The 15,041-nt window shown below is 35.2% G+C and overlaps 1 protein-coding gene across 1 annotated transcript in view; it reads left to right on the forward strand.

Annotated features, from left to right (window-relative positions):
* Positions 1–9,169: 9,169 nt before the first annotated feature.
* Positions 9,170–15,041, forward strand: part of LOC133334244 (uncharacterized) — a 65,509-nt gene continuing 59,637 nt past the window's right edge. Inside the window, exons 1-2 of the mRNA XM_061542532.1 lie at positions 9,170–9,348; positions 9,448–9,539. Of these exons, the coding sequence (XP_061398516.1) occupies positions 9,195–9,348; positions 9,448–9,539 (246 nt within the window). The 5' untranslated portion in view covers positions 9,170–9,194. The remainder of the gene's footprint in view (positions 9,349–9,447; positions 9,540–15,041) is intronic.

Here is a 15,041-nt window from a genome sequence, read left to right on the forward strand (position 1 = left end):
TATTCATTTCCGACCCTATAAAGTATATATATTCTTGATCAGGGTAAAATTCTAAGACGATCTAGCCATGTCCGTCCGTCTGTCCGTCCGTCTGTTGTAATCACGCTATCTTCCGAAGGAATTGAGATAGGATGCTGAAATTTTGCATAGGGTTGTCTTTTGTCTGCAGGCAGGTCAAGTTCGAAGATGGGATATATCGGTCCACGTTTAGACATAGCTCCCATATAACAGTACCCCCCAATTTTCGGTATTTTGAGGTTCTTGGGCGCGTTTTTCAACCGAATACGCTGAAATTTGGTACATTGGGTTCTTATTGGGTACTTAATGTCCCCACAAAAAATTATAAATATAGGTCCACTTTTTCTGGTAGCCCCCATATAACGGTACCTCCTAATTTTCAGTATTTTGGGGGTTTTGATCGTATTTTTCCACCGAATTGGCTATAATTTAGTATTTCAAGTTCAAATCAAATCTCTCCACAAAAAATTATAAATATATGTGAATTTTTTCGGATATCCCCCATATAAGGGTACCCCCCCAATTTTCGGAATTTTGGGGTTCTTGAGCGCGTTTTTCAACCGAATACGCTGAAATTTGGTACATTGGGTTCTTAATAGGTTCCAAATCTCTCCACCAAAAATTATGAATATAGGTCCATTTTTTCGGATAGCCCCCATATAAGGGTACCCCCAATTTTCGGTATTTGGGGGTTCTTGAGCGCATTTTTCAACCGAATTTGCTGCAATTTGGTAATTTGTAGTCGTATATGGTAACAAATCTCTCTACCAAAAATTTTTAATATTCGCCCCCTTTTTGGGGTAGTCCCCATATAACCCCCTTTTTTATATTAAAATAGTTATCTGATTTGTTCCGCGTTTTGAGTTTGGTTCTAAGACTCTTTTGTAATCATTTCACCTGCGGAGGGTAGAGAGATAAACAATTAGAACGTAAGGTTCGATAATGAACTATAGCCGCATTTAGACCTAGCCCTTGATTGGAAGTTCCAGAATTTGAACTAAGCTTGAAAGAAATAATAAGATGGGCAAAGTTCGGATGAAATCTTAATTTTCTGAAACGGATTTGGTCCAAAGAAACATGGGGTCTAGAACCAATATTTCGATGAGGCACATTTTCACCGTGTTAAAGTGTATACACCCTCATTAGTCTGTATAGGTCCACTTTTTGGTATCTTCCCTATATTTTCATTTCTAGTACATGTCAGTATATCTATGGTGGAGGGTATCCAAAGTTCGGCCCGGCCGAACTTAACGCTTTTTCACTTGTTTTGCATTTCTTTTTGGCGGGTTTAATGTGCCGAACGAGAATTGTGTATGTAAATGACAAGACTGTTAACTGTCAAGTAGATAGATAGATACATAGATATTTAACATATACATATAGATATGTAGATGTATGCTTGCTTGTATGCCCCCTTGTATGACGATAAGTGTATCGGAATCACTCTAACTTGAGCAAAACTACAATTGTAGATTTTCTTTTTCTTTTATTTGTTGTCTTTAAGTCGCCGAGCCTCGGTATATAAAACCGAATACACGATCGTGTCTGTTGATTTTGTTTTTATACAAATTTTTGTGTTGTTTTATTTCTGTCTGTTTGTTTGTCTGTCTCTCTGACTGCCTTGCCTGCCTGGCTGGCTGGCTGCCTGCTTGTCATATTCATTGATGCTGGGCCTCCGTTTTGGTATTTTTTTCATTATTCTTACTCGATTTAAAGCTGTTGTTCCGTTCGTTCCACATAGTTCGCACGCGCTCATGGTTGTAATCAACCAGGTTCTGCTACGATGCTGGTCTTCTTTTGCCATGCGAAGCATTGCTTCGTTGTGTTAAAATTGCTCCATTAAAAACAAAAATCTGTTTCTGTGTGTGTGTCAAATTAAAAATATAAAATAATTTGAAAATAAAAAAAAAACAAAAATTTTTTGACAAATCAAAGTGAAAGAAAGATAATTAACACAAGAAGAAGAGGAAGCAGAAGAAATTTCTTTAAGTGTACTACCATAAAATTCAACAATCAGCTGATCCCTTAAAAAAAGGAGATTCCACGGGCAGTTAAATTTGCAACAATATTTTGGAGACAATCATAACAACAACAAAACAAGGAGTGATCTATTAAAAAAAATCAAAAAAAAACAACAACAAAAAAATCATTGCAAAAAGTGTTTCAAAAAACAACTTTATTTAAAAACAAAACAAAAAAATATTTTATGCTTATCAACAACAATACAAATACATTTGAGTGAAGAGGAAAATAACAAAAAAATATATTAAATATAAAAATATACCACCACATCATACAACAAATCGCCATCGAGCCTTTAAAAAAAAATACCAATACCAACAACAACAAAAATAAAACGTGAGTTAAACTCTGAGACTAAATTCTTTTTTTTCTTCTTTTTTTTAATTTTCATATATATTTTTTTAATTATATATTTTTTTGTTTGTTCAATGCAAGAAAAAACTGGTTCGCTTATTCTCCAAGACCCAACGGATTCTAGCACCGAAAATTATTGACCGAACCACAAACAGTTTGTCTTTAAACGCCAAGCTAACAACAACGGTTAAAATCGCAACGAAAAAAAATCAATCTTGAAATATATGTGTTGAAATTCACTTAAAAAAAATCGAATTGAAAATTAACGCCCATAAAAAATTAACAGAAAAACTAAAATTGAAAAAAAAAATCAAATTGGAATTTTGTAAAAAAAGTGCAGCTATCATTTAATTCGGTAATATATGGATTTTTAAGAACCAATATAAAAACTTTTGGTATTTAGAAAAAAAGCCGAGAAATAACAAGGACAAGGAAAAAATATCAACATAATATTGCTGAGAAAAAGTTTATAAAAAACGAGGAAAAATATATAAATTTTTTTTTTAGTTGAAGTTTTTTATATGTGTCGTTATCATTTAATTCGAAAACCTGCGATTTTTAAGAAACGATATAAGAGATTTTGCATACAAAAAAAAAAAAAAAAAAAAACAGACAAATATCAAGGACATCGAATAATAAGATATCGATTTAATATTGCTGAAAACAAAAGAAATATAAAAAACGGATAGAAATATTTTTTTGATTTTAACATTTTTCTAAATAAAATATTGCAGCTAGCAGTTAAAATCGCCAATTTATAAATCTTGAAATTTGTCAAAAAAAAAATTTACTATTTGGAAATTATCATGCCAAAACTAGAATCGAAAAAAATACTATAATATAGTTGAAGTTTTATAAAAAGTGACGTTAGAATTTAATTCGATAATACACGAATTTTTAAGAACAGATATAAGAGACGTCGCACAGTGTCACGATCGCGGCCAAAAATGGTCAAAACCAAGTACTACGAAGGACAAATTTTTTGATGAGGATTGATAGAAAACACTCCAATTAGAATAAATATGAAATTTTATATTGATATGTCGAGTAGTTTTGTCTCTACAAAGGTTCAAACCTGATATTTATTTATAAACTGATTTTTCACCATATTTTCGAAAAATTGGTGTGTTTTTCTGATGCTCAAATATTTGAATATTCACGGTTATTATAAAAGTGTATATTTTGGTTGCTGTGGATGTTAAAAACTAGGATTCGCTTTAGTTTGTATGTATATATATATATTTATATATACAGTCGTCCACACTTGTAGTACTTAGTTCATCAAATTTGTAAAATAAATTTTGAAATTAGTGGAGCAGAAAAAAGTTTAGCTCTATTTTTTTTTTTATTTGAGTGGTGAAAAGTGTGTTATTTAAGGAATAAAAAAAATAGCTGCGGAGACCTGCGGTCCTAAGAGTTATTTAACTTTTTTGGTGACCACCTTATGAAAAAATATGGCATATTCATGAAATGGTTAGAAGCAAATGGTCCAATATGTTATGAATACAATTAAATAAGTTATTGAGGGTCAAATAGGAAGGACATGATGGATTCAGAACATAGTAATCATACAATATATTACATAAAAAATAAAATAAATATGCAATTAAGTGGTAAAAACGTTATTCGACATAATCTTATAATCTAAATTTACCTTTCCTTTGTGGAAAGGTAATTTAAGTTCATGGCATGGGATATGCAATGTGCAGTACAATACCTTTTGAGCGACTTTCACAAGATGCTAACAAGTCATGCCAACAAATAATTAGTAGCAGCCCGAACTTTTGTTAAAGCTAAGTTAAATAAGGATTTTATTTAGTATTTTATATTACAATCCGACCTTGTGATATCCTTAAACAGCCATAAACTAAAGGCCCGAGATTATAACCTGGATGATACTAAATTGTACATTTGGGAAGCCAATATTTTATATATATATATATATATATATATCTCTGATGTGTGTTTTGAAAATTTTGTGAATGATAAAAAAGTAATTTATTAGTTACTAAAAGATATCAAATATTTATTATATTATAATAAAAATAACAATAATAAAACTACCATAATTAATTTAGCTGCATATAACGATTTTATAGTACAGAAGATTACATTTTTAGGGACTTTTGGTATGGTAGGTACCTGAAATATGGGCCAACAACTAAATTACAACACCTATTACTGTCTTCGCCCAAATTTGATGTAATTTAGTCGAAGGCATGAACATTTTCATGGAATTTGGATGAATATAAACAATTTACAGGTCCAAAAAGTGGATTTTTCAAGACCCTTTGTATGGGAGGTATATCAAATCTTGGTCCGATCTACCCAGTTTACATTTACGTATGCTTTATAGGCATAAGTAAATGTAAATTGCCAATTTGCATTGAATTTGTTTGAATATTAAAGAATTTTTAGCCCAAAATAGTAAAATTTTCAAGACCCTTTGTATGGGAGGTATATCAAATCTTGATCCGTTCTACCCAGTTTTTTGTCATTTGCTTTATAGGCCTTATTAAATGTAAATTGCCAATTTGCATTGAATTTGTTTGAATATTAAAGATTTTATAGGCCAAAAAGTGTGACATTCTCAAGACCCATTATATGGGAGGTATACCAAATATTGGTCCGATCTATCCAATTTTTTGTCAGTTGTTCTATAGGCCAATAATAAGCACATGCACCAAATTTCATTAACTTACGATAACTCCTTCTATTTTTGGCCGCTGTTTATATGAACTCGCGACATAGTGCATTAAAAAAAGACAAAAAACAAGGACATCGAATCAAATAAAAATATCGATTTAATAAAATATCGAGTTATAAATTGAAAATCGAAAACAAGCGAAGATTTTAAAGTGTTCTTGAACAGATAATTTAATATATAACATAGTTATATGGACAATATTGCCAATTTTTTAACATAGCTGAAGCGGAGTTTCACCCCCTTTATAACTCGGGAATTACTTAAGTATATGAAAAAAAGTGAATAGTTTTGGGTTAATTGATTTGTCGTTGCAAACTGTTCATAATATTGACCTCCACACTTTATTTTGGTGGAAGCTGTGTCTACTTTAATGCAAAAAGATGTGTAAAATCAGGTTGAGACGAACCATTTTATTTTTATGTTCTCTATCGATTTGTGATTAAACCACTCATTTCACGGTCTTCGTGTCAAAGTAAAACTAGAAGTCAACAAAATGGGGACTACGCCCCTTATGTATCAATTTTAACTGCATCTACCTTTAATTTTGAAGCTCGATTTTTAATGTATTTTTTTGGATTTTACTTCTAGCTTTAATACGCAAACAGAAATTTCTAAAAATCGATTATAAGATTATTGTAGTCGCGAATCTGAGTAATTATATATATATTTTGTGTATGTAGTATACACAGCTTCAGAGTAATACTTATCCGAAGGTGGAAATTTTGTGCGATCAAATTTCTAAAAAACCTATTTTTCGAGCCAAATTTTTATATCTGTCAACTAAATGATATGTGTACCCGCGATCAGTAAGGTTCTTTACGTTTCGGATGAAAAAAATCTTCTTCGTGAAAATCCATCTACTAGAACCGACGACCCGAAAAATTCATCAATATTTGTTAAGGAATGGTTATCTGCTAATGGGATTAGTAGAATATTCAGAAGCTACCGAATTCAACTGCAGAACGATAAAAACAAAATATTTCTTTTTATTATTTTTTTTTAACTTTATGTTCATAAATAATTTTAGAATTTATATACAATGATAAATTGGTGAGCATATGTTAATATATTTTTAATGATATGACAGCATCTGAAAAACGAACGAAAAGGAATGAATAATATGGGAATAAAGGAACGATATCAAATATAGTTACAACATTAGAAAAAGGAACTAAAGAACTGGAACTAGTTCTCATCGTTCCCTTAGCGGATTAGTTCTAATGATCCAATTCGTTTCGGAACTACCCAACTGTAACATTGTTGATATAATAGTTTTCTATCCAGTGCCAGATCAATTTCAAACAATTCAGAATCGAATTAGTTCGCGCGGATAGTATAACAGATTTTATCCATACTTGTACTCGTACAGAGTAACAAGATAAAAAAATAAAGATATGCATTCTAATATAAGTTAGTATCTTATTGGATATAATTTTTGTTTTATGGCCGCACTTAGACGCCTAGACATTAGGATTCGAATAGTTTCGAATCCATTACAGAATTGTTTTAAAAATTGTGAACAATTTACACTTGATTTAATCCTTCAAAGGTTTAAAATGGATCTCACACCTTATTTTTATACCCTACACAACTATGTAGTCAGGGTATTATAGCTTTGTGCAGCCCCAAAAGCTTGTAACGCCGCGAAATATTGGTCCTAGACCCACCTTTAACTATACCGATCGTCATATCTCGACCAGCTGAGTCGATCTAGACATGTGTACCCGTCCGTCCATTATAATTTCTAAACACGATACAGGCCACAGTTATGGGCCAATCTTCACGAAATTTTGCATGTAGGGATGGTTTTGGCATTTGTTTTTGGTAAATATCGGTTAATATTTAGAGGATTATATGGACCAAATACATAATTTTGAGCGTTGAAGATATAGCCGATTTATTGTGTCAGCATCAAGTGACGGCTAAAGGGCTTCTCAAACTTTAAACGCGTTTCTCACCATTCTCTTTTGCGAATGGCGGGCACGATAACTCAAAAACTAATGACCCAATCGATTCCAAATTTTTACACGTTTCTCTGTGAGTGTATAGCTATCGTATGGACTAGGATAAAGTCAATCGGTGAAGATCTTCCTTATTTTTTCACTTGGTTTTTGGTAAAAAATCGGCGATTTTCCAAAAATATTTTTTCAAAGTTGCGCCATTTTGTTAATTTTAGAACGAAGTCAATTATCCTAGTTCACACGAGAGCCAGACATGTACTCTTTCTAACACCGTTGGAATTCTCGGATTCCGATGTTCCAGTGGGGAGTTATCATGCCCGCCATCAAAAATAAGGACTTTTCTTCAATTACAAAAAACAATAACAAAATTTTTTTTGGAAATTATTTTTCTTCTCTCTTAAATCTTCAAATATATATGTGCACAGTTACAAATATATATGTTACAAACAACTATATTTGTGGACTCTTAGCAAAAACTACTGTATAACATAGCGTTGTCAACGCCATCTAGCTTTTAATTCACGAAACAGGATGCCACATCTTTTGTGTCGCTTTTATTAATCATATACAAAATATGGCCCCCAATAATCCATTATAATTTACTTTTTTACTATTTTTTTTTTTTGATATCATAAAGGAAATTTTTTTTTATCGCACAATCCAGAAATGCACCTTTATATTACGTTTACATTGTACTTGGCTAATTTAATCCAGTAGATCATGTCGCATATCCTGTGCAGAATTTTCTTGCAATTAATTATATAGATATTATTACTATATAAAGTAATTATTTTACCGGATTTACATACATACAATAATTAATTTATTTCGTTCTTTCTTTTATTTACAGATCGTATCGAATTGAAAAAAAATTTGCTAATTAAAAAATCGTGTTGAAAACTTATAAAACGGAAGTGTGAAAATAAATATTACGAATAGAAAAAGCAAACAATTGTTATAATGGTGAAATCTATTTGACAAAGCCTTAAAATACTTTAAATAAAAATCTATTAAATTGGAAAGATTTAAAATAAAAACGAAAAAACAATTACAAATTATTATTGAAAATTGTTAAACAAAAATCTCTTTTTTGAAATAATTCAATCTGGCCGAAGCAAAGAACATTGCCGTCTACTTCTACCAATTTGCAATAAATGGGGAAAATCGCACGCCACTTTGATAAGTTGTTGTCGTTGTCGTCGTCGTCATTTCCGCTGCTGTCGTTGCCATCCTTCAATGAGTATTGGGAGTGTTCTATGTGCCTGAAAAACAAGATGCTGTTGAAAATTGAAAACACCCTATTGCGTAGCCATCGTCAACGTGAGACCACCGGTATCAAGAAACTGTACAATTCCTTTTTTGTATTATTTTAATTTCGCCGGCTGTCGTCCGTTACGTTTCACTCACCGCAACAACAACAGCAATAACAATAAAAAGAAATATAGAACTTATAACGCAATAAGAAAAAGAACAAGAAGAAAAACCAGAATATAAGCGAAAACTAAACTTCCATTTAACAACTATACCAAACTTAGAAAAAAAATTATTATATAACCCCCCAAAAAGAAAAGTGCATTTAAAAACAAGGAAATTAAAGAATTTTTAGTTAATAAAAAAAAAACAAAAAAAAATAGCCAAGGAATTTTAAACAAAAATAGTGAAAATATTTGGTTGTTAGTAAACACTTTTATTTTTTTTTTAAAAACAAGAAATGTAACGTTTCAATTTTGGCAAAGAAAAATATCCAAACCAATAAAGTTCGAAAAAAAAAAACTTGATTCTCGTCAAAAAACAATCGTTGTCTCGTGAAAAGAGGCCACCGAAAATCGCCAATAAGAAAAACGCCTAAATTTAGCCACACCGTGTTTCTTGGCGTTAGGGAGTTAAACGTCGCCGCCAAACGCCTAGACGTCGTCATCCATTGTAATCGATAAATCGTAATAATTCCTTTGTGCCGTTGATCTGTGAGTTATTGAGAGTGAACGAGCGAAAAGAGAAAGAGAGAGAGAACAGAGATCCGTTTGAAATTGCCGCGTAAATTCGGCTGCGTTTCCGTTTCACTATTTTTTTTTTTACTTTTTTTTTCAAAAAACACTTGCGATTTTTTGGGCTTTTGAAAAGCTCCTGACCGAATGGCTTTATCGGTTGTTACCAATACCACCAATACAAACCACAACAACAACAATAACAACAACCCCCATCAATATCAACCGAGTTTTTTCGATTTACAATCGCTGTTTGATCCGTATTCGTTGCAACATCATCAACACCAACAACAACAACAACACCCACATCAGCAGCAGCAACAACAACACCATCTACTGCATCATCAGCATTCGACAACCGCAACAACAACAATAACACCTTCAAAGGGTATCTTAGCAGACTCAATGGATTATAATAGCAGTAGCAACAACAACAACAACAGTGGCAACAGTAGCAGTAATAATAATCACAATCATCACCCTATATTACAGGTAAGTTGTTCTCTAACTATAGTTGTGTTCCCTAATCGGCAATATTTTTTTATACTCCCCACAATAGTATGGAGGCAGGGACGTATGAATGAATGCATTTTTTTCACAGTAAATTTATCTTTGCAACAGCGATTTTTTTCATTTTGTACTACCGGGACCACCCCCCCACAGAAATGAAATCCTGTGTACGTTGCTGTATGGAGGGTATATTAATTTTGTCATTCCGTTTGTAACTCACCGAAATATTCATTTCCGACCCTATAAAGTACATATATATTTTTGATCAGGGTAAAATTCTAAGACGATCTAGCCATGTCCGTCCGTCCGTCTGTTGTAATCACGCTATGTTCCGAAGGAATTAAGATAGAGTGCTGAAATTTTGCATAGGGTTGTCTTTTGTCTGCAGGCAGGTCAAGTTCGAAGATGGGATATATCGGTCCACGTTTAGGCATGGCTCCCATATAAGGCTACCCCCAAATTTTCGGTATTTTGGGGTTCTTGAACGCGTTTTTCAACCGAATTCGCTGAAATTTGGTACATTGGGTTCTTAATGGGTACTAAATGTTGCCACAAAAAATTACAAATATAGGCCCACTTTTTCTGGTAGCCCCCATGTAACGGTACCTCCTAATTTTCGGTATTTTAGGGGTTTTGTTCGTATTTTCCCACCGAATTGGCTGTAATTTAGTACTTAGAGTTCTAAATAGGTTCCAAATCACTCCACAAAAAATTATGCATATAGGTCCATTTTTTCTGGTAGCCCCCCCATATAAGGCTTTCCCCAAATTTTCGGTATTTTGGGGTTCTTGAGCGCGTTTTTTTAACCGAATTCGCTGAAATTTGGTACATTGGGTTCTTAATGGGTACTAAATGTCGCCACAAAAAATTACAAATATAGGCCCACTTTTTCTGGTTGCCCCCATGTAAAGGTAGCTCCTAATTTTCGGTATTTTGGGGGTTTTGGTCGTATTTTTCCACCGAATTGGCTGTAATTTAGTACTTTGAGTTCTAAATAGGTTCCAAATTATTCCACAAAAAATTATGCATATAGGTATATTTTTTCTGGTAGCCCCCCATATAAGGCTACCCCCAAATTTTCGGTATTTTGGTGTTCTTGAGCGCGTTTTTCAACCGAATTCGCTGAAATTTGGTACATTGGGTTCTTAATGGGTACTAAATGTCGCCACAAAAAATTATAAATATAGGCCCACTTTTTCTGGTACATCCTAATTTTCGGTATTTTAGGGGTTTTGTTCGTATTTTCCCACCGAATTGGCTGTTATTTAGTACTTTGAGTTGTAAATAGGTTCCAAATCATTCCACAAAAAAATTATGCATATAGGTACATTTTTTCTGGTAGCTCCCCATATAAGGGTACCCCCAAATTTCGGTATTTTAAGGTTCTTGAGCGCGTTTTTCAACCGAATTCCCTGAAATTTGGTACATTGGGTTCTTATTGGGTACCAAATATCTCCACTAAAAATTATAAATATAAGTCCATTTTTTGTGGTAGCTCCCATATAAGGGTACCCCCAAATTTCGGTATTTTGGGGTTCTGGAGCGCGTTTTTCAACCGAATTTGCTGAAATTTGGTATATTGGGTTCTTATTGGGTACCAAATATCTCCACTAAAAATTATAAATATAAGTCCATTTTTTTCTGGTACCCCCAAATTTCGGAATTTGGAGGTTCTTGAGCGCGTTTTTCAACCGAAATCACTGAAATTTGGTATTTTGTAGCCGTATATGGAAACAAATTTCCCTACCAAAAATTATTAATAGTCAACCCCTTTTAGGCGTAGTCCCCATATAACCCCATTTTTTTATATTAATATAATTATCTGATTTTTCCGCGTTTTGGGTTTGGTTCTAACACTCTGTTTTAATCATTTCACCTGCGAAGGATATCGAGATAAAAAACTAGAACGTACGGTTCGATAATGAACCATATGTGAACTATAGCCCGCATTTAGGCTTAGCCGTAGCCCCTGTGTGGGAGGTACCAGAAGGCATGGACCGATATTCCCCAAATTTGGACTTGAACTAAGTTTGAAAGACATAATAAGATGGGATGGAATCAAATTTTTCTTAAACGGATTTGGACCCAAGAAACATGGGGTCTAGAACCAATATTTCGATGAGGCACATTTTCACAGCGTGAAAGTGTATCCACACTAATTATCCATAAGGCTGTGGGGTATAATTTTCTATTAAAAATTATTGTTTACATAATCGGATTGTCGGTATATGTCCATTTTTTGGTATGTTCCCTATATTTTCATTTCAAGTACCTGTCAGTATATCTATGGTGGAGGGTATGCAAAGTTCGGCCCGGCCGAACTTAACGCTTTTTCACTTGTTATTTTCCTAGTTTGGGAGAAAAATTATTATCTTACTCCGAAAATGAAAAACAAATAGGCAAAATTAAGCGAGTGGACGGAGTTCCTTTCTTCTATATCTGCTTAGACAAATTTGTCTGAGTTGCCAATAGAGTTGCCAACCTTTTCATCGGATCTTTTGTTTATTTTGAAAGATTGTCATAGTCGTATATAATGGGTTTCGATCGATGTTAGGTATTAGGTATATTAGGTAGAATTTGTGTAGGGTCTTGAAAAAAACAAAAATCAAAATCCACACTTTGTGTAGGGTCTTGAAATGAAATATTTATAAAATTCCCGCCTTTTGTATACTTACTTAATTAGCTAGCTTGTGACAGAACTTTCGTTCCACAAGCCGAGCTTAAAAAAGATTTCTTTCTTTTGTCTTTTACGAAGTTTTTCCAATTTGGAAGACCATAATCGGCAATGTTGTCTTCCACTTGATCTTTCCACCTTATTCGTGGCCTTCCCCTTCTGCATGAACCATCAGCTGGTTCGCTTTTATATGCCTTCTGGGCTGGGGCATCTTCATCCATTCTCACAACATGACCTAGCCAAGGTAGTCGCTGCAGCTCAATACGCCTAACAATGCCGATGTCCGAGAATAGCTGGTACAGCTCATGGTTGATTCGACGGCGATAGATCTTTCGGAGTATTTTTCTCTCAAACACTCCAAGAGCTGCTCATCTGCTTGCGTAAGTGCCCATGCTTGAGATCCATATAATAGCACGGGTAGTATCAGCGTCTTGTAGAGTATGAGTTTGGTCTGGCGGGAGGTGGCCTTGCTTTTGAGTTGCTTACTCAGACCATAGTAGCATCTGTTGGCCAACACTATCCTTCTCCAAATTTCAAAACTGATGTCATTAGTTTTATTTATGGCGGTACCAAGGTATATAAAATCTTTGACTACCTCGAACCTGTAGTTCTGAAGTTCCACAGTTGGTCCGAATCTACTCGACGTATTGCGCGTTGATACCATCAGCTTGGTCTTCTCGCCGTTTACTGCCAGACCCACTTTGGCCGGCTCCATCTCAATTTGTTCAAGGGTGGCTGTTACCGCTCTCAATGCTCGACACATTATGTCGATGTCATCGGCGAAGGCGAGTAACATGTGTTGTTTGATGTACAGAGTGCCATTTCTATTTACCTTTGCCTCTCGTATGACCTTTTCCAGCAGGATTTTAAAAAGGTTACACGACAAACTCTCACCTTGTCCGAATCCTCGTTCGATATTAAAGGGCTCCGAGAGGTCCTTTCCGACTTTAACTGCTGATCTTGTACCAGTTAAAGTTATTCTGCATAGCCGAATTAATTTTGCAGGAATGCCAAACGTAGAAATGGCTTTAAACACCTCTGAACGAATAGGTCTGTCGAATGTGGCTTTATAGTCGACGAATAGGTGGAATGTGCCTATGTGTTTTTCGTGAATTTTTTTCAGGATTTGGCGTGGGGTGAAAATCTGGTCAATGGTGGATTTGCCAGGTCTGAAACCGCATTTGTATGGTCCAATAATGTCATTGACCATTGGCTTCTGTCGTTCACACAGTACGCTGGATAGCACTTTATACGTGATGGGAAGGATACTTATTCCTCTATATTCCATATCGTCTTGTCTCCTTTTTTGTGTACGGGACACAGCATGCTGAGGTCCTAATCATTGGGCATGTATTCCTCTAGCCAAATTGTACTAATCAGCTGGTGAATGCTCCTGACCAGCATTTGACCACCACACTTGAATAGTTCGGCTTGTAACTCATCGGCACCCTCTGCTTTATTATTCTTCAGCCGATTGATTACTATTCTGACCTCATCTTGGCTAGATGGTATACACCCTATACCGTCATCTATTATTGGTTCTGGGGTATCATCTTCACCGCTACTATTTGATACCAGAAGTTTTTCAAAATGCTCCTTCCAGATCCTCAACACGCTGTCTGTATCTGTCACCAGGTTTCCTTCTTCATCTCTACAGGAGGATGTGCCTGCACCAAAACCTTCGGTTTGGTGTTTTACTCGTTGGCAAAATTTCCGGACTTCATTCTGACTCCTGTACATCTCGATTTGCTCACGCTCACGTTTTTCTTGTTCTTTCTTCTCTCCTCTTCTCCCGATAATTCTCCATCACGTTACGTGTGGTTACTGTCTGCAGGGCTGCCCTATACGCTGCGTTTTTCACATCGATAGCATTACGACACTTCTGATCGTACTATGGGTTTCTTGATGGTGGTTTTTGGTACCCAAGTGTTGCTATTGCTGCAGTTTGTAGGGAGAAATCCGTTGCCATTGTGCTTCTATACATCCTGGAGGGTGCCCTTTCAACCCTGTCAAATTGGGCTTGCACCAAACGTCTTGGTGTAAACTCCACTAAAACCGAATTGGTGCTCTTCACTAGGAAATACAAAATTCCTAGTTTCCGCCTGCCATCACTTGGTGGAGTGACTTTAACCCTTTCTGATGAAGCTAAATATCTTGGCACTATCCTAGACCGCAATTTACTGTGGAATAGGAATGTTGAGGAACGCTCCAAGAAGGGATTGCTGGCACTCTATTCATGCAAGAACTCCATAGGCAAGAACTCCATAGGGGATTGAGACCCGGAATTATACACTGATTGTATACGACGATTGTCTTACCCATACTTACTTATGGTTGTCTTGTCTGGTGGCAGGGGCTGAACAAAAAGAAGCTGCTGACAAAACTGAACTTAGTACAGCGATCGGCTTCAATTCTGATCACCGGAGCATTAAGAAGTACACCACAGGCAGCCTTGAATGCAATCTTGAATCTCCAACCATTGGATATTCTGATCAAATTCCAGGCGGCCAGGTGTGCCCTGAGTCTCCGGGAAACAGATGCCTTGAAATCGCTGAACTATGGTCATGCCAGCATCCTAAACATAACGCCAGGTTATGACCTTTTTAGGGGGGATAGTCATATCAGTGATTATATTCCCCCCATAGGGACTTTAATGACATCAAAGTTGAATTTCCTAGTAGGCAATCCTGGACTAGTGGTTCCCTACCTCTGCCAGGTCTGTCAATCTTCACAGACGGGTCCAAGATGGAGGAAGGCACTGGTGCAGGCGTCTACTGTAGGCAATTAGGTATACAGAACTCATATAAACT

Source organism: Musca vetustissima, unplaced genomic scaffold, assembly GCF_032173495.1.
Source record: "Musca vetustissima isolate MV318-11 ecotype Yass unplaced genomic scaffold, APGP_CSIRO_Mvet_v1 utg12556, whole genome shotgun sequence".
NCBI classification, from domain to species: Eukaryota; Metazoa; Arthropoda; class Insecta; order Diptera; family Muscidae; genus Musca; species Musca vetustissima.